This window comes from Perca fluviatilis, chromosome 18 (assembly GCF_010015445.1).
Source record: "Perca fluviatilis chromosome 18, GENO_Pfluv_1.0, whole genome shotgun sequence".
NCBI classification, from domain to species: domain Eukaryota; kingdom Metazoa; phylum Chordata; class Actinopteri; order Perciformes; family Percidae; genus Perca; species Perca fluviatilis.
The window spans coordinates 27,541,503-27,561,350 of NC_053129.1; the positions used below are offsets into that span (position 1 = coordinate 27,541,503).

General features: G+C 41.7%; 3 protein-coding genes across 4 annotated transcripts in view; 2 read left to right on the plus strand and 1 right to left on the minus strand.

Moving 5' to 3' along the window:
* exoc8 (exocyst complex component 8) overlaps positions 1-5,518 on the minus strand; it is an 11,402-nt gene extending 5,884 nt beyond the window's left edge. The window contains exons 1-3 of the mRNA XM_039782554.1: positions 4,231-5,518; positions 2,341-2,594; positions 1,283-1,531 (exon numbers count right to left, since the gene is read on the minus strand). Coding sequence (XP_039638488.1) covers positions 1,283-1,531; positions 2,341-2,594; positions 4,231-5,380 — 1,653 coding nt within the window. The 5' untranslated portion in view covers positions 5,381-5,518. The remainder of the gene's footprint in view (positions 1-1,282; positions 1,532-2,340; positions 2,595-4,230) is intronic.
* Positions 5,519-7,931: 2,413 nt separating this feature from the next.
* Positions 7,932-11,525, plus strand: LOC120547108 (nucleolar and coiled-body phosphoprotein 1-like). 2 transcript variants are annotated; one of them, XM_039782527.1, is made up of 2 exons: positions 7,932-8,000; positions 8,945-11,525. In XM_039782527.1, the coding sequence occupies exon 2, from the start codon at positions 8,964-8,966 to the stop codon at positions 11,274-11,276; it is 2,313 nt and encodes a 770-aa protein (XP_039638461.1). In that variant the 5' UTR covers positions 7,932-8,000; positions 8,945-8,963; the 3' UTR covers positions 11,277-11,525. The 2 variants fall into 2 exon arrangements, with proteins under 2 accessions (XP_039638461.1, XP_039638460.1); XM_039782526.1 differs by having other exon boundaries at positions 7,993-8,111.
* Positions 11,526-11,608: 83 nt separating this feature from the next.
* Positions 11,609-16,517, plus strand: sprtn (SprT-like N-terminal domain). Its single transcript, XM_039782528.1, has 6 exons — positions 11,609-12,089; positions 12,142-12,495; positions 13,280-13,379; positions 13,927-14,055; positions 14,164-14,473; positions 14,870-16,517. The coding sequence occupies exons 2-6, from the start codon at positions 12,164-12,166 to the stop codon at positions 15,910-15,912; spliced, it is 1,914 nt and encodes a 637-aa protein (XP_039638462.1). The 5' UTR covers positions 11,609-12,089; positions 12,142-12,163; the 3' UTR covers positions 15,913-16,517.
* Positions 16,518-19,848: the final 3,331 nt, after the last annotated feature.

The window sequence follows — 19,848 nt, forward strand, 5'->3', positions numbered from 1 at the left end:
ATTAATAAGATTCATATGGTAATGTAACATTGATTTAGCATATATACTGTATTCATGGAGGCTTAAACATGTGTGTTGTCATTAACACCAAGCATCGGGTACGTCTTTCCTCTGCACACAGGTAGAAATCACAACAAGTTTAAATCAGTGAACTGTACGGTCTGCAACAAAGATTATTTTCAGTACCCACCCATTCATTTTTTCTATTTGTCAATCAGTGGTACTTTATAAAATTAGAGTGTTGAGTGAAAAGTCCAAAAGGTACAGAAAAATACGTCGCACATCTATAACGTGAGACAGGCACGTCGGAGGGGGACAAGTAAGCCAAAAATAGCAAAGAAACTCACTGTCTAACTTGCAAAAAATAATAAATTTAATAGTAGGCAATGTTTCCAAAGGTAAAACTTCAAAGTGTTTTGTCCGACCGAGACTCAAAAACCCAAGGATATTAAGTTTACAGTCACATACAAGGGTATTTTAGGTCTACTTCCATTCTACCTTCTGACCTATATCAGTGTAAAGAGTACCGGGACTTACAATCTTCGTTCCCAGGACCAAAGGTTAGAACTGAGCTGGGGGAAAAGGGTGTTCAAGTTTGCTGCTCCCTCTGCCTGGAACAAGTTCCAGAAATCCATGAAACGTAATGAGCTGCTCTCATTGGTCGCTTTTAAGAGGATGTTGATTGACTTGGAAGCAGCCACATCTGGCTGCAGATGTTTTGCCTGATGCGTTTAGGATTGTGGTTGACTTTGAGGGATTTGCTGTTTTAGTCGTTTCATGTTTTTAGTGTTTGTATGCATGTGTGGTTGTACTGCTGCCTGTCTTGGCCAGCACACTCTTGAAAAAGAGATTTTTAATCTCAGTGAGTCTCTTCCTGGTTAAATGAAGTAAATGAATAAATATAAAATGGAAAAAGTCACCAAATGCTCACAATGGAGAAGCTGGAAATGTTCTGTTGATCAACTGATGATGTTGCACCTTACTATTGATAGCCCACTGGTGCTAATGATACTGCTCTTTACTATTTTGTAATGTAGAGATACTTGGTGTTGTGTATTGTATTGTATTGTATTGTATTGTTGTTGTGTGGGGGGGGAGGGAGTGGTCCTGTTGTTGTCTGTTGTCTGTCTGTCTGTCGAGCTGTATGGTGCAAGACGCATTTCTGAAAGGATCAATAAATGTCTATCTATCCTTAACACAGTGACTGACATCCACTCACCAACAGGCAAAATAAGAAAAAGACGAGACGGAACATGAAACGCAACGTAAAAGCCAAACCCACCTTGAGTTTAGTCAGAGCCTCGGGGGTCATGAGATTCATCCTCCTCCACATCTCCTCGGAGTTTCGGTGCTTGGTAGCTTCGATGATGATGTCATTGTAGCTCTGCAGCGCCGCCTTGATGTCTTTGACCAGCAGGGACTGCAGGGTGAACGTCAGGTCCAGGCCGATCTCAGTCAGCTGCTGACAATGCTCCTTCGCCACTTTAACGCACTCCGCTGCTGTCGACAGGCTCTCCTTGCTGTCAAACACCTGGTGAAGACGAAAAAAAAAAAACACTTTATTATGTTCATTTTTTTGGTTGCTATTTCACAAGAACAAATACACTTTCACATGCTTTCGAAATGTTACCTCCCATTCCAGTGCTTTCAATTACCTTCAATGTAACAGGTAAATAAGATGGGCAGGTTAGCAAGTTAACTAAGTAAAAAAAACAACATAATAATTCGTTTTTTACCGGACTTCTCTCCTCTACTTCGAAGCAAACAGCCATATTTTTGCTTAGTTTTTTTTATTACGATATTCTTGACTAAATACCTCAATATCGATATTGTGCCGATATTCTAGAGTTGACAACTGGTGCTTTAACAAAATATCTTCACGCTTAGATTTTAGATAAATAATCATCAGTAATGTGGTCATAATGTCTAAGTGGGGAAAAGGCAAATAATAGAACAGCTAGAACACTCTGGTAAGTTCAGAAAAGTACATCACTTTACTGTAATGCAGCCTTTAACACCAGTAAAAGACAACATTTATGTCATATCGCAACATTACGATATCCAAAATCTAAGATGGTATCTAGTCTCGTATCACGATATCGATATAATATCGATATATTGCCCAGCCCTAATACACAGTATCCAAAGTTTATAGTCTAGGCTCAAACTCTACTTCTGACTTGCAGTCCACTTGCTCTTTTTATTATTCCAGATCGAACACTTTTGTCATGTTATTTTTTTTTAATATCTATTTTTCTTTTTTGATCACAGGTGTAAGTACTAAATCATCTTTTCCCATATTTGACAGGCCGCTGCTTGTCTGTCTGATCGTCTTACTACCTGCTTGCTGAAGGCATTCACAAACATCCTCATGGCTGATTTGGACCAGACCACGAAGGCGGAGTAGCAGCCTGTGTTCCCCGCAAAGTCCATCTCAAACTCCTTGGCCGTCTCCAGCAAGCTGGTGAAGAAGATGTTGCAGAGTTTGTGGATGTAGAGCAGCGTGGCTCCTTCTATGCGAAGCTGCCGTATGGCCGTCTGGACCGCAACGGCGCGGTTCTTCAGAAACAACTCACAGGCCTTGGTGGACTGGCCTGAAACATATACAAAAAAAATTGAATTCAAATTGACTGCAAATATTTGATCTAATGTGAGACAGGGGCATTGTTGGGTCTTTACCATGAGTTATTTCATATAGACTATTACATTTCCAGAAAACATGCTATATCGTTATCAAGATATGAAATGACCTACAGTATATCGGGATAGAAGATTTAGGCCATAATCGCCCAGCCCTAATAACACATATCTAAAAACTATCAGAACCTAATAATTACTAAGGGAAGATTAGTTTGAAGATAGAGAAACTATTCAAAAGAAAATAACATTGCTGCTTTTGTATCTCTTATGCAACAGTAGGGGTGGGGGGAAAAGAAAAAAAATCGATTCACGTATGCATCGTGATTATTTTTGGGATGATTTTTAAAATCTATTCTTTTCCCTAGAATCAATATTTTTAATTAAATTTGTTTACCAATGATTCATCATTTTCTGTTTAAACGGTACCACCGAAGGCGACTACATCATATCCATTTCCAGCAAAACACACCAAAATCAGAAAATACATATGATGTACTTTATTATTATGTACTTTATAAAATGAAATAAATGTCTGACTGACTGACCGATATGTCAATGTTTCCTCTATGTTGATTTTGTAGTGGTGGCCCACCATGGCAACATTTCTGCCACCACGGTATCCGAAATAGGGCTGTACAAAAAATGTAGTCGTGGTTGCCTTTTAGATTATCCTGCCGCTCACATTGCAATTTAACAACAAGCTAGGATTATGCAATTAATCGAAATTTAATCGTGATTATGATTTTGGCTCCCAATGATCAGAAAAACAGAATACTCAAGAAAAATTATTTAGCTCATTACGTTTTGCAAGTAAACTCTTATTTTTTCATGTGTTAGGAAAAGAATTAAGGCAAATTTTCACAGTTGGATGTGTTTTTTTACTGTTGATTTAACTTTTTCCGCTGTTTTTTTAAGTTCAATAATTACAACATCTTTCCAGAAGTCAACGAGTAATCGTGTTAAATTATCGTGATTTCAATATTGACCGAAATAATCGTGATTATATTTCTTTCCATAATCGAGCAGCCCTACAACAAGCAGAACTATTCAGAGGTTATTGGACCCGTCCAGTTTTAACTCCACATACCGTCGTGTTGATGTAGTTTATCGTCAAAACGTTCGCTTTCTTCCGAGTCGACTATTAAACCAACAGCTCCACCAAAAACATCCCCGCGGTGGGTCCGTTCTAAGTGTGGACCTGTTGTAGATGTTAATGCCCTATAGTTCCTCTGTTTGGACAGACCTGCCCCCACTGCTAAAAACAAAAATCCTGAAGGAAACACTGTATGTGTGATGTGTATCTTTTTTAGAAAACAATTAGTCTTTAGAATTGTCTCTAGAAGTGTACTATTCAACTTTTTTTTGGTTAAAGGAAAAGAAAATCGCAATACTATCTAATTGAGAATCGCAATAAATGAAAATCGCAATACAAACGGAATCGGCAGCCATGTATCGTGAAAGGATCGAATCGGGACAAAAGCATATCGTCCAAGCCCAATGCAATAGTAAACTAAATATTGTGTATATATATATTGATATATATGATGTGTGAGGTGCTATTGGTGAAAACAAAAAAAAACAAAGCAGGACCTAGTCTGATCAGCTGGGACACGGCCCTGCGGGTGGCTTTAGGTCCGCCGCGAAGCGACCGATCTGGAGACAACTCGAACACCAGAACCTCCGTCAGCTGCCGAACACGCTCGTCCACCTTCAGCCTCAGCTCTTTGACCCTCTGGGTGACCGGCTGCTCTTTGAGATACTCGTTGAGCTTGTCCAGCAGGTCCACGGCGCCCTCGAAGTCCCTCTGGGCGATGCAGACGTCCAGATCCTCCGGCAGCTCCTGGATCCACTCCGGGCTGAGGTCCACGCTTTCTTCGGCGCCCGCTGGCTCGTCCTCGTCCTGCTCGAACGGATTGGTGGACGCCTCCACCCTCGCGGGAGACGTCGGGACCTCCTCCTCCTTCGTGTGCCTGTCCTTGGTGACTTTGTTCTTCTTGGTTTCGTCCAGGATCTCCAGCCACTCCTTCTTGATCTTGCTGTTCTCCGCCTGGAAGATGCGGCTCTCGGGGAACATGAGGATCTTGAACATGTCCTTCATGGGAGGGTTGTCCTTTACGTTGACCACGGCGAAGCTCTCCAGGTCGTACAGGGCGTTGTATTTGTACTTCACCGTTCCCCTGCGGTTCGGCAGCCAGGTGGCGATCAACAGGCAGTCGTTCATCAGGAAAGCGTGCACCTTCTGGATGGGGGACATGTTGTCAACATCAAACTCTACTAGGTCACCGTTGTAAACAAGGTGCCTGCCTGGGGTGTCCATGATGTTTTTACCCCCCTCCACCTTCTCCAGCAGCGAGGTCAGCGTCCTCTGCTTCAGCTCCTCGGTCTCCTTGGGGAAGGCAGCCTGCATCTCTTTGGAGGTCTCATCCTTGTCTGTGGACAACAAGGCCTGGGTGATGCTCTCCATGATGCTCTTCTGCTCGGTCAGGATGTGGCTCAGCTGGTACATCTCGCTCTCCAGGTAGGAAATCTCCTTGGCCGTTTCGATGAACTGTCTGTAGTTCTTGTAGACGTTTTTCTTCAGGTTCTGGGCCGTTTCGTCGGCCAGGTTTTGGATTTTCTGACGATGCTCCTGCAGATCTCTGTCGCCGTCGGACTGCTGCGACAGCTGCTTGACGTAATTTTGCGGTTCAAAATTAGGCGATTCGAGCAGCTTTCGCAGTCGATTCCCCGTTTCCGACATCTTCTATCGTGTACGTGTGTGTTTACTTAAACAAAATGTTGACAAATGAAGGACAAATGTAGAAAGAGGAAGAGTTCATCTGGTTCGTATCCGCTTATTGCCTTGCAACCCAAACAGGAAGTTGACACCCTGAAACGTCACGGGATTCAGAAAATGAGATGGCCAACAAATCGCATCAAAACAAATGTTTTTTATGTTAAATTTGGCCGTTCCTAAAAGTCAAGATATTTCTACAATGACAGCATTTTAAATATAAACTATTTATAAGACTTGACATGTTGCTAATTGTCAAAGATTAAATTAATAACACAACTAAACTACAACAGAAAAACCCCGAGTGCATTTTAGATTGGCCTGAAAACACCGAGGCAGACCCTTTTTTTTTTTTTTTTTTTACTTTATTTCAAAAAACAATTAACAGAAATTCAATCATCGCAGTATGTAAACAAATAAGATACAAAAATATATACACATAATATATGAGAGTAAAAAAGAAAGTAATAGTCTAAACAGAAGAAAATAAAGGAAACAAAAAGGGACAGACTTTCAAGAATGTTAAAATTAAAGACAGCAGGAGCACTTAAACAAAGAGATTTGAGTAGATATCAGCTTTCTTATTGGATACCAACTTAAGAGACTCAAAGTACATGTCAAATTCAACTTGGAATATTTTGAAGCACGGTGTTGAACTGGAAAATGTTGCCTTGTGGATATGGAACTTACCTAATAAAATAAAGAGATTTACAATATTACACAACTTTCTATCTTTACATTCAAAATAGGTAATAATATGTTTCCCTTCAAGTGTGATTGTATGTTTTGTTTTAGATACCATATAATCTTCAAAGCTTTTCCAGAATGCAATACAGAATGAACAACCATAAAAAAAGATGGGTTAACGACTCTTGTTCTGTTTTTAAAAAAATACAATAGTTATCAACAGGCATGAATTTCGAGACAAAGAGGTTTGTAGGGTATATATTATGTAATATTTTCAAATGTAATTCCCTTACTTTGTTCTTGATACAATATCTAAAGGGAACAAGCCACGCCCTATGCCAGTTAACATCAGTAAAATGAGAATTCCAGAAAAATTTCCCACAAGGTGTTATTTTCTTTAAATTTAGAAAGCATTTTCTAATGTGCTTATTAGTACAATTGCTGCTCGTAATACCCATACCGTTTATATAAAGAGTCACATTAAAACCAATAACTTCATTTTGTTTTTTATAACTTTACATTAATTTTAATATGCCATTAGGTAGGCTATAGATTTGAAAACTGAATTATATTCTTTGAACGTTATTTGGAATGCTTTCTCTCTGAGAAAAGATTACACCGAGGCAGAGCCGTAGTGCACCCATAGACAGTATGAGTGCACCACCCATTGACTGTAAATAACAGTCTATGAGTGCACCAGAGGAAGACTGGAGCAAATGGCTCCAGATTGTGATGAAGATGTAGCAAAAGAAGCAGATGCAAATTAAGTTGTCGTTGATGACCACATGGAGTAGGTGCCAAGTGGACACAATGATAATGAATCATCAGATGCCGTGGAAACATCTCTCAAGCAGCTGTAGATGAAAATATATCTGTGGAAACAACCCACAGTGGACGCAGCAGATTAGATTGTACCTAGAACGTGGGCATTATTTTCCCCAAGGGACCACATGAGAAACAGGGACTGTTGTGGAGGGCCGGACCAATAGGCTAAACTCAATTCTGCTCAACATTAATTTTATGTCAGGACGCTCTTTATTAAACTCCCCTTCAGAAAACGGTGTACTGTTTTTGGCGATTCTGTGGGATATCACAAAAGCTGTTCAGGACCGCTGCATCCCTGGATGCATTGTTGCTTTTGCAGTTTAACTAGCAAAGCTTCAGATGTCCGTGGCCGCTCTGCATCAGTCAAGCTGTTGTATTTCTCTGCGTGTTTAGTGTAGGGCCAGATGTGGCCCCGGGGGCCGGACATGCCCAGGTCTGCTGTAGAGGGTTGTAAACTATACCTGCAAACTATAGTCGCTTTTCGGCGAAAATCGCCGTTATGAATGGGAAAATGTCATCCACGTGAATCGTGTAGATCGGAGATCTTCAACAGGGGGTCCTCAGAGTTACTGCAGAGGGGCCACCATATTATTGTTAATATTTTGAAAGTCGACTTTCAAAAATGTAAATGTCTTAACATGAATCAAACATATTATTAGCAAATAGAAATCAGCCTATTTGTAAAAACAAAAACACATTGATGATAGGCTCACTGGCTTATACTGAGGTAGCCATCCACAGATACAGTTCATCCTAAGGATTCACTGTGCCACAATCATGTATTTTTAACATTAAAACATGATTTATAAAATCACGGCAACCAATATTTTTTTAGGCTGCCCTACACGTTTTTGTAAGCCCACTTTAATATAGGGAGTCCGTGCTCCGTCTCTCTCAGTTATAAGATCCCTGGTGTAGATCATATACAGTCTATGGTGTAGATCCGAAGAGTTTTTCAATTTCCCATAAACGAGAGTTTCAAAAACCTACTGCGGTCTTCTTCACAATAAAACATCTTTGGTGATACGTCACGCGAGTCATTTGGCCAATCACAATCACTGACATTAGTTTTGAGGTAAGTGCTGTTATCTGCCAACAATATAATTGTTTTCGCTAACGTTGTTAACATGTTTAACGTTGACGTTATAATGGAATGGAAAGCAAGCTAGTCGGCTTGTCAGCTAAGGTAAGATCAGCGAATTGTGTTGTTAGCCTACAATGTTAGTTCAATGTGAAGGATTTTGGCAACGTTATCTTGCTATTAAATGCCTGCGCTTCTCTCTGATGCTCCGAAACGGACGTTAGAGGGAACCTAAACATCGCCGCATGTCACGCTAGTTAACACTACACTTGGCAGCAGGTAAGGTTAGCCTAGCGTTAGCTAGCAGCTGGATTAAACACGGTTAAAATGCTGACAGCTAAACGGTGTAAAAGTGTGTCTGTATTTCACTGGAGAGGATTCCAACAACAGTCTGTAGCTGCCGTTGTCTGAAAAACAACACAGATGTTGCGTTCACTTGAAACTTGCCTCGCCAGCCTCGTGCTGCATTCAAAGTTGTTGTAAAATACCCTTTTCCCATCCAGTGGTTGCTTTTGTCGTTTAACAGGAATTTACCGGTGAAATAAGTTATTGTTATAAGTTATTGTTATGACATTTTTAATAAATTTGTATTTTATAAATTTTATTTTTATTTTTATTTTTTGCTGCTTTTAAATGTCTCATGTATCCCTGTACGGTGTCCTTGAGTGCCGAGAAAGGCGCCTTTAAATAAAATGTATTATTATTATTATTATTATTTATTATTATTATTATTATTAATTTTGGCCCTGTGGCCTTAGCAATAAACAAGCCATTTTTTAATATCACTGACTGTCGTTTTGTGCTCCTTTTTTTTTTTTTTTTTATCTTTTTAAAAGTACCGGTTCAGGCACCGTTTAGGCACAAGCACTGTTTTAAAAGTATTGTTTATATTTTATTATTTTATATTATATCGTTATAAAATGTGTCACCTTTTTCAGCCCTTCTGAGTTTGCAGGTATGATATCTGGAGGACAACCCACAGCGGAGACTGCTACTGGCGAAGTCACAGAAATGGACACAACTGCCACCGCAGCTGAGCATGAGAAGAAATCAGTTCGAGGCAGAAGGGCAAAAACAGCTGAGGATAAACGAGAGGCAGCAGCAGAACAGTCTGAAGATCCTGTCGTCCCTGCTCCAGTCAGAGGAAGAAGAGGGAAGACAACTGAAGCTGCAGCACCACCTGCTGTGAAACAAACAAGAGGCAGAAATGCAAAGTCTCAAGAAGGCAGGGATGTTGAGCTCGCAATGGAGAAAAGTGCGTCCCTGCCTCCCAAAGTTGCCTTTAAGCCTAGAAGAGGAAGAAATGCCAAAAAAGCGTCTGAAGATCAACCTGAGATGGTCCAAGAGGTTGCCCCTGAAATTGAACAGAATCGGCCTGTTGATTTTGATGTTGACCAAGAAGCACGTGACAGTGCAGCACCCCTGGAGAAGGCTGTGTTGAAGCCCAAGCGAAAAACTAAACAGCCTAGTACTCACCGTGACGGTGTCCCCCAAGCTGACAAGGCTAATGATGCAAATGAGGTCTGCAGTGACCAGCTGGAGGTGGTGCTCAGTGGAAGTGATGAAAATCAAGAACAACCCACAGTGGAGACTGCTACTGGCAAAGTCGCCGAATTAGACACAGCTGCCACCGAAGCTGAGCATGAGAAGAAATCAGTTCGAGGCAGAAGGGCAAAAACAGCTGAGGATAAACGAGAGGCAGCAGCAGAACAGTCTGAAGATCCTGTCGTCCCTGCTCCAGTCAGAGGAAGAAGAGGGAAGACAACTGAAGCCGCAGCACCACCTGCTGTGAAACAAACAAGAGGCAGAAATGCAAAGTCCCAAGAAGGCAGGGATGTTGAGCTCGCAATGGAGAAAAGTGCGTCCCTGCCTCCCAAAGTTGCCTTTAAGCCTAGAAGAGGAAGAAATGCCAAAACAGCTTCTGATGGTCAACCTGAGATGGGACCAGAGAAAGCTGTGGAAACAACACCGGTGACTGAGATTTCCACTGAAGCTGTGAGTGACCAGACTCAAATAAAAGAAAATGATTCTGCCCCCCCTGCAGAGGAAGCTGTCCTGAAGCCCGTTAGAGGGAGAAAAACTAAACAAACTCCTGTTGGGCCACCTCAGCCGGAGCCAGAGAAAAATGAAGTTGGGATTAATGAGCCTCCCACAGCAGATGCACAACCTCAAAAGTCCATTCTTAGTCTTGGAAAACCCAGGAGAGGGAGACAGACGAAGGCTGATGCTGTTGACCGGGACGAGGTGATGGAAGACACGGTTGTTGCTGTGGAGACCAAGCAGCGGTCTCAGCCTCCACTCAGGGCTAAGAGGGAAATAAATGCTAAACAGGACGAAGAAAAGCTAGAGTCTACTTCCGTTGGGACTGCTACATCCCAGGAGCCAGCTAAAAAACTGAGGAGAACCAGGAAGGCAGAGCAAGACGTAGAACCGAGAGAAGTCCAAGCCGCTGAAATGGTCGTTCCAGAGAAGACTGAAGCTCCACTTGTTGCCGAACCAGTCAAGATGGATGAACCGACCACAGTGGCCGCAAAACCCAGGAGAGGAGGGCGGAACGCAAAACAAGGCCCCGTGGAGTCCACCGAGGTCCAAGAGGTCCCTGCCGTCAGCTCCGCAGACAAACTCAAAAGGGGTAGGAGAGGAAAACCGGTCACTGAAGAGGTTGGAGTCACCGCTGTAGTACCAGAGGACAAACCTGACCACGAGCTGGAGGCTGAAGAGAAGAATATCGCTGAGCCAGACGCTCCAGTCATTAAACCGAGCAGGGCAAGGGGGGTGAAAAATGTCGTAATAAATGAGGTTTCACAAGCCATTCCAGCCAAGGGAGCCCGTCGAGGTGCAGCTCTTCCCCTTGATGAGTCCAATGCAGAATCCACAGAGCCTGCGCCAACTTCAGTAGAGCCCGCCAAAAGAGGGAGACGGGCAGCAGCAGCAGCAAAGCCCACAGCAGACGATGCCACAGTGACCGGAGAGCGTCCTAATCCCGCCGAAGATTCAAGCAATGCTGTTGTGGAAGACACCAAAATGTCCAAAAGATCCGTGAGGTGGAAAGCAGATGTGGAAGTCTTTGACATTTCAAGAGTCAGCCTAACACCGGTAAAGGCAGTTCGAGGTAGGAAACCAAAACGCGTGTCGGAGTCTGCACTAAAAGCACAAGTGCGTCAAAGGATGCTAACCAAACTGAAGAGAAGGATCTCTCAGACAAAGAGAGCCAGGCGAGGGGCAAAGGTCGCCGATGTAACCACCGATGAAGCGGGTGAAAAGTGTTGAGGCTGAGACACAGCCAAACACCCGAAGAGGAAGAATCGCTAAGAAATAAAAGCGCTTTGTATATATTCTTAATCCTAATTGCATTTTTCTTATCTTTTTGTACATTTTCAATACAGCAGGGAATTTTCTAACCAGTTATTTTGTTACAAGCTGTATGTTGTTCATTGCAGATTTTGCAAATTTCATATTGTGAAAAAGGTTTTTAGATTGGCCAACTACTTGAAATAAAGAACACAACAATTCCCAGAATTCCTTTGTTTTTGTTGGCACCCTGACCGTTTCAAACCATGGATGTATTAAGAGAACTTTGAAACAAGCAAGTTTTGTCAAGTTTGCCAGTATTATTCAAATCTAAAGCCGGAAATGTATTTAATAAGAGCATAATTGATTACAACGATTTAAAAGCAATAGTGGATCGTACTTTGATTATTCAACATATATATTAAAAAACAAAACAGAAATGCTTTATTTGCCACACACCCCTCCTATAAAAATGGATGGCCGCAGTTATTTTTTCCAGAAATGTTATTTTGAAATCCTTAACGGATATACTTTGGTTGCATTGTGGTGGACTTGACGCAAGTGTTGGCGTTAGCTTTGGACTGACAGTTAGCAGAAGCCTTCGTCCAACATGAAGATACAAATATTTTAATGAAATCATGACACAAATTCGAGCATTTTTACAGGTAGTATATTTGCCAGACTGTATTCTGGCACGGTGACTGTGTCACTTGTTGTTTGAGAGCCCCGTACTTACTACGTTAGCTAGTTAGCTTCAGCAAGCTAATATAAACATTGACAAGCTAACGTAGCTAGCTACGTTAGCTACGTGGCTAGCTTACTCTACCTCAGCTCACATCACCTTTTTTTTTAGTGTTTCAATTGTAATGGATGAGGATTTTCTGCTCGCAATTCGGCTTCAGGAGCAGTTTGACAATGAATACGAGACATCATCATATTCGTCAAACAGCTTTGAGGACAATGGCTTCGGACAAAGCAGTAAGAAACGGAAAGTGGAGGTAGCTAGAGGTGGCAGCGATGTTGCTCCCTACTGGAAGCCGACTGTCCGGCCCGACAGGCCGCTGTCCATCGTGGACGCTTCCTGGGAGACGCTGGACCCCAGTCCCGATGTCAGAGCCATGTTTCTGGAGTTCAATGACACATTCTTCTGGGGGAAACTCAGCGGTGTCGAGGTTAAGTGGAGCCCAAGAATGACACTGTAAGTCACTTATTATGTTATGAATTCAAGATTTACTTTATTGTCATTATCATGTGTGCTTCTTTACATACCAATAATGAAATGTTGTCCCCCCAGCTAGTGTCAGCATAAAACAAGTAAATAAATAGGATAAAAAAAAAACACACACACATGAAATACAGCATATAGACATATAGGAGGAGCTTTGGCACGGAGTATTAAAGTGCAGTGGAGAGTAGCAGCTTGTGCAGAATAGCAGCATAGTATGTAAAGTGCAGGTGCAATGCAGTCATGTGATTAGTCCAAATAAAGTGCAGTTCAGTCATGTAGCTGCACAGTAGGGAAGCATGGCAGTGGGAGGGGGCACAGTCCATTTAAAATCCTCCTTAGATTTATAGTGTTGTCAAAGGCCAAAAGTACACTGACTTCACTAAAAATACAGTTGTCAGATTTTTGTATGGAGTTTGGTGTGACAAAGGAGAGAAGGTGCTGTCACTGTTTAAAGGGCCCATATCATGCTCATTTTCAGGTTCATACTTGTATTTTGGATTTCTACTAAAACATGTTAAATGGCTCTAAAAACACATTACTATTCTCATACTGTCTGAATATTACTGCAGTTACCCTCTGTCTGAAACACTCCTCGACCTGCTTCATAATCAAAAAAAGACATGGAAATCTCACTTTTTTACAATAAGGGACCTTAAATCTACACCGTAAACTAGTGCTGCTGGGTGCAAATGGAGTTTATTAAAGGGCTGTCTGTCTCTAATGTCTCTGTCGCTCTTTCTGTGCTTTCTTGTAGGTGTGCTGGTGTGTGTTCTTATGAGGGCCGAGGTGGTCTGTGTTCAATCAGACTCAGTGAGCCTCTGCTGAAGCTTAGGCCAAGAAAAGACCTGGTGGAGGTACAGTGGACAGTTACACCAATATTTGTTTCTTGGAGGCGATTTGAGTATTCAAATGCCTTTTATTCAAAATATTTCAAATCAATTTGCAGTAAAGAGAATAACTTCACTTGTGTCGAAACAGCAACCTTATGTCAAAGAAAAAAGGATAAGAAAAACACTGAAAATAGACCACGCAATACCATTAATGTTTTTTTTTTTAACAATGATCAAACCGCTTATTTTAAGGCTTGAACAGATGTAACTACTTACTACTACTACTTAACTGCTTGAACTACAACCAGTTTACTAAGAGTTGGATTAGAGGGTTAAAAAGAATACATAAATAGGCAAAGAAAAGTATCAGGTTAGAGCTCATCAAAAAATACAATTGCAACTCTTCCTCTATAGTTTTCATGCCTGTCAAGACACATTTTGCCTTCAGCTCCCAAGTCCCAGCTGGACATGTGTCCGTATATGAGATGGAGCTGGAAATGAAAAGATAAAACACGTCCTTTCTAAAACCGATTTACCTTGATTAATAATTATATTTGTTTTGTTTTAACAGACTCTCCTCCATGAAATGATTCACGCGCTGCTGTTTGTGACCCAGAACAACAGAGACCGAGACGGTCATGGCCCTGAGTTCTGCAAACACATGAACCGGATCAACAGTGCCAGTGGGACAAAAATATCTGTAGGTGTATCTTCTATTACACATTTCACATATTTAGCTGATAGTGTCTTATCTTGTCACAGCCTTTTAACAGAGATTGCAATAATAATGAAAAATAAACCTTGTCAGGTCTACCACAGTTTCCATGATGAGGTCGATGTGTACCGGCAGCACTGGTGGAAATGCAACGGGCCCTGTCAAAACCGCAAGCCCTATTTTGGCTTTGTGAAGAGGGCCATGAACCGGGCTCCATCTGCTCAGGATCCCTGGTGGGAGGACCACAAGAGGACATGTGGAGGGGCCTACACCAAGGTCAAGGAGCCTGAAGGATACAGCAAAAAAGGCAAGAAGGATGGTAAAAAAGATGGGAAGACCTCAGAGAAGAAGGCCTCAGAGAAGAAGGACTCAGGAAATGGAAAGCCTTCAAGTACAACTACAGGTGATGAGCATGTTCCTCTGCTGTATGTTCTGCTGTAAAAGGGCTGCACAATATATAAAAAAAAAAACGAAAACGGCACCTTAAAATGTAACCTTTTATTAGTGGTGCCTTTTTATATTCAAGTCAATGTTTAATTTGTTCAATAAAAGGATGTTGGAAATGATTTTCCTTTCATTTATCGCACGTAATATTGTTATCTCAGTATTCAACGACATCCTCACATTGTGCAGACCTATGTTATAATAACATGTTTTTATTTAAGCTTTAGGGTAGCAGCTCTTTAAGTCAAGTGAATTTCACTTCATGTTCTGGAAAATCCTTTCAAAGCATAGTGTAATAATGTATTTATTCGGACATCTCAATTGTTGCCTGATTTGTACATTTTCTCCCTCTCAGGTTCTGGCTCACAGGACATAAGGAACATGATCCCATTCAGTGGCAAAGGATTCCTACTCGGGGGCACGTCGCAGTCCTCCGCGTCTTCCTCCCCATTTCACGCACCAGAAGTGCCTTCCTCTCCAAAGAAACCCTTCACCCCTTCATCTCCGGCTAAAACTCTCCATTCTCCTGTTCGCTCAGGCCTTAATAACAGAGGAATCTCTAGCGCCTTTCCCTCCGTCAGACCAGCTACCTCCATGGGCCAGAAGCAACCTACGAAGAGGTCTGTCGGTAACACGAGAGCTTTTGTCAACATCAACGGCTCGCCAGTGAGAATCCCCAAACCGCACAGCAGCAGCCGTAGCCAGGAAGCAGATAAAACCAAGCAGAAGTCCATTGAAGAGCTCTTCAACAGCTTCAGCAGGGCAGCGAGTCAGTCCTCCACCTCAGACCCAAAAACTAAAAGAGATTCACGGACATCACCGAACAGTACGACGAGCGCTGCCTCTGCGTCTTCCGTCTTTCGGAAACAGCAAAATAACCACCCAGCCTCCTCCTCCTCCTCCTCCTCCTCCTCCTCCTCCTCCTCTCCCAGAACATCTATGCCTAGTCCTAGTGAATCCAGCCATGCTGTGGTTTCAACAGGAATCAAAGGAAGCCCTGCTAAACCAACGCTCTCCAAGTATTTCGGTCATTCTAACAGTGACGGTACATCAGGAGCTGCCGGTGGGGGTCCGGTATCGAGGAAGAGGCCGTGGGACGACAGCAGCAGCTCGTCCACCATCATTGACTTCTTCCAGAAGACATTAGGCAGCGATTCAGCAGCATCGAGGGGGTCGGTGAAGACAAAATCGCCCGCAATGCAGCAAAGGACTGCAGCTGCCACCGCCTCGTCTTTATCCTCCTCTTCATCCTCCCTCCATTCCTCTGCAGGGCTGAATAGTTTTACCCCCTCCTCTTCCTCGTCTTCCTCCTCGGCGCTGATGGTCAGCTGTCCTGCGTGCCAAGCAAAGGTGCAGGAGTCAAAGATCAATGAGCATCTTGATTCCTGCCTCTCCTGAATGAGGAGGAGCTGATTGTAGACCCTGACAGGGATTTGGAAATACAACCTAACTTTAAAAATGTTCAGGGAAAGTTTGCTGTGTTGAGTTTTAGTGATTTGATCTGACGTTGGACCAGATCTCCCTTTTTAAATTTCTCAATTTTACTTTTAGATGTTGGATTTTAGGGAAATGACTCCACTTTTGATTTGAAAAGAATGGTTGGACACCGTTTTACTACCAGATTGGATTGACTACCTTACTGTAATAATGACAATTCTTCTCTCACTAGTGCCTGTCTGACAGTTTGTGCCTGAGTGTAGTAGAGAACAGCAGGGTTTAACAGATAATGTAAGTCATTCACTTTTTATGCTTAAATTAATGATGTCTTTTTCATCAGGGCAAAACACTCAAAAATTCCAGTAAATCCTGTCTGGTGGCGAGGACGAGTCTGTGTATCGTACCAGTAACTGAAGCATTCTTGTTTTAACTTTGTTGAATATTTTAAGGATGACATTAGAGCTGCAATGATTAATCGATTAGTTGTCAACTTTTAAATTAATCGGCAACTATTTTGATAATCGATTAGTCGGTTTGAGTAATTCTTTTAAGACAAAAGTAAAACTTCTTTGATTCCAGCTTGTTAAATGTGAATATTGTTCTAGTGTCTTCTCTCCTCTGTGACAGTAAACTGAGTATCTTTGAGTTGTGGACAAAACAAGACATTTGAGGACATCATCTTGGGCTTTTGGGAAACACTGATCCACATTTTTCACCATTTTCTGACATTTTATAGACCGAACAACGAATCGATTAATCGAGAAAATAATCAACAGATTAATTTGACTCTGAAAATAATGGTTAGTTGCAGCCCTAGATGACATTCAGTTGTTTCACTGTGTGTACAACATGCATGTCCGGGGTCCCTGGGCTCTGGTCTCCTTCACGTTAGTCTTGCCTGTATTTGAGGAGCGTTAGTTTGATCGATATGATGTGAAAGCAGATCAGTTCTCTGTAGAAAGGTTACTTTAGCCTCCTCTAGGGGCAGATGCGTTGGCCAGTTCCTGTAGTTCCTGATGTATCCTCCGCCTCAAATCTGCATCCGCTGCCCTCCAGACAGCAGCAGGAGACACCGACTGACCTCCGCTGATCTGTGGGAATCAGATTTCAAGCTCGTCAGCTATTTATTTCAGCAAGTCTTCACATTTGCACTGCAGTTTCGGGAAGTGCACGGGTATCTGATTGGGTCTAGTCATTCAATACTGATGTACTTCATCAATCAGATCTATAGTAGAGAAACTGAGGATGGTTTACATGCTTTCGTTGACATTACTGTATTTTTAGCAAAATGTTTCAAGTTCAAAATGCTAATTTTGCTGCTACAACATGAGAAATATATCTGTATGTTCCACCTTTTTATATATTGTATGTTTGTTTTTTTTAAGGAAATTGTTAAATATGTTTATATTGTGTTGCCAAATAAAACATTTGTACTGTTCTATTTATCTGAGTGTTTTTGTTTGGAGCATAATTCACACCAGTATCTTACCATTAATCATCGTATGATTAAAAAACTCAAACTATTAAAATGAAAAATGACCACAAATTAACTTTACTTAATGAATCTGTGCATCTTTAGTTTTAAATACAGTGTCAGGGTTGCCTCCAGCAGTCTCATTACGTAGAAACTGGCAGAGTGCATACAAAAACAAGTCCACAGAGCACCCGGAACTGTTGATAGTGAAAGGAGTTGAGGAGACAGGGAGAGGCAGACAGAAAGTAGGTGTAACTGAGCTGGTGGGTGAGCAGAAAGAGGAGGAGGAGGGCAGAGGTCAGGTAGGGAGGGGGAGGCCAGCTGCTGATCAGGACTACGCCCTCCTGTCGCTGCAGGACAGACTGCAGGGAGGCCAGCGGCAGGGACAAAGCACGTCAGCATACACCCATCCCATTTCAATTACCACAGTCTGCTGCTGCACAGATCTCTGATTATCATCTGGCTGCACGTGCATCACTTTTTAAAGTGAAGAATAGATCTGGGTAAGAACGCATGGGTTTGCTCTGATGTTTGAGGTACCAAAATGTGATGTTTAAAAAAGAATAAAAAAGGTCTTGTTATGTTATTTCCATCCTAGAGAGCTTTAATGAATAACAAGTCATATTTCTGACATACGCACTTTTATAAGGAGCACTTGAAAGCAGAACGAGTCACATTTGAGTTAATGTTCACCTGATGAAGGCCTACAGACTGAAAGGTTGTTCCCAAGGTGAGCACAAGTGACCCAACAGTGTGCAGGATGTTCTGCTTCTCTCAGTCAAGAGTTTTTGTTCCCACACATCAAGAAGAACAAGTATGCTGGGTAGTACAAAAATGTAAAAAAAAAGAAGAACTCAATTACAAGTAAAATCCTACTTAAGTACAAAATTATTAGCAGCAAAATGCATACAAAGTAAGAGTATTGCTGAAAAGTGGCCCCTGTGACTGACATATATTAGTGCAGTATAGTATATGCTAATGCTCAATGCTAAACCTCAACATTTCACTTAAGTGGAGTGAATCACACTGCACTCGGAAGTTGCAGTTTACGAGGGGGAGCACTTGAAGGCAGCACAAACTCATTGTTTCCTGTCTTCAACAGAAGGAAGGGGCTGTTTTACCCATGTAGTGGCTCCAGAGCAGGCGAATGTAAGGTACATTTTGGTCACTATTGGACCTATTGGACCTGAATGCACCATTGATGTGTTTTTAGTATATTTGTATTGTAGACATGGCTTGCACATATTCCTTTTGTGATTTTATACTATAAAACATAGCAGTATACACCATTGTCACTACAATTACCATACCTCATGCTAATCCCACCCCCTCCAGAGGCCCCTCCGCAGGGGGAAACTGATGTCAGCGACAGCAGCTGTTCTCACCGGACACTCCTCTTCCCTGACATGCTATACGCTGACGCACTATAGGAAGCTGACCTCCTCCAAACACACACCAACACACACCCTTACTCCTTCCCCTCGGACCTATTGTGTCTCTGACAATGATGCATCCCAGACAAGCTCCAAGTTCAATACAATGTTGTTCTGTCGGCTAGATGGGACTGAGGCACACTTTGGGGTGATTATTTCTGGTAGAGGTGCCAGTTTTTTCTCTGCATAGATCATTTATCAGCATATTATGTTGCTATGTTTTTATGTTTTTTGTTTTGTTTAGTCTGCGTGTGATGTAAAATATGTCAAGTCACCAAACCACCAGTGTAGAGGGAGATCATTCAATTTCAAGTCATTTGAGAATATATAAATGATATCTTAAAAATGACAGTACATGTTCACTGTAATCCCACATTGTCTTTTAAACATGTATTTATCCAGTGTGTGTGTCCCTCAATTGGAGAGAAAAATGGTTAATATACAACGAAAAGCACGACAACAGATTACAGTACATACAAATCTGTGGCTTACCTGAATTTTCTCTTGATGTGAATCATTTTTAGATGATGTATGGTATTTCTTATAATAGATAACTCATCTTAAGGCTGAGTGATGGCATTGTCATAATCTTGCCATGTTTAGTGGATGCCTGTGATTTCATCCATGATTTAGAGTGTGGTGAAAACCCTCAAATGACTTATTTATTATGGAAAATGTTGAAGCTAATTGTCTATGCATGGTGGAGAATATCTTATTAGGCAGAGAATAATGACAGTATTTGCACCATAGGGCTGCAACTGATGAATACTTTAACTTTAATCTGTAAATCTGTTTACTTTATTATGCTTGATATTTTGTTTTCAATTAATTGATTAATGAGTTTATTAAATGTCAGAAAATAGTTGAAAAGAAATGCCAGTCAGAGAGCCCAAGGTGACGTCTTTGTATTGTTCATTTTGTCTGAACAAAGATTTTAAATTAACAGTGATATTAAACGGAGGAAAGCAGCAAATTCTCACATTTGAGGAG

Bases quoted from the DNA above. Each gene is read 5' to 3' on its own strand.
- LOC120547108 (XM_039782527.1), top strand. From the start codon at position 8,964: ATGATATCTGGAGGACAACCCACAGCGGAGACTGCTACTGGCGAAGTC.
- sprtn (XM_039782528.1), top strand. From the start codon at position 12,164: ATGGATGAGGATTTTCTGCTCGCAATTCGGCTTCAGGAGCAGTTTGAC. The intron at 12,496-13,279 runs GTAAGTCACTTA...GCTTTCTTGTAG, and splicing joins TGGAGCCCAAGAATGACACT to GTGTGCTGGTGTGTGTTCTT. The intron at 14,474-14,869 runs GTGATGAGCATG...TCTCCCTCTCAG, and splicing joins GCCTTCAAGTACAACTACAG to GTTCTGGCTCACAGGACATA.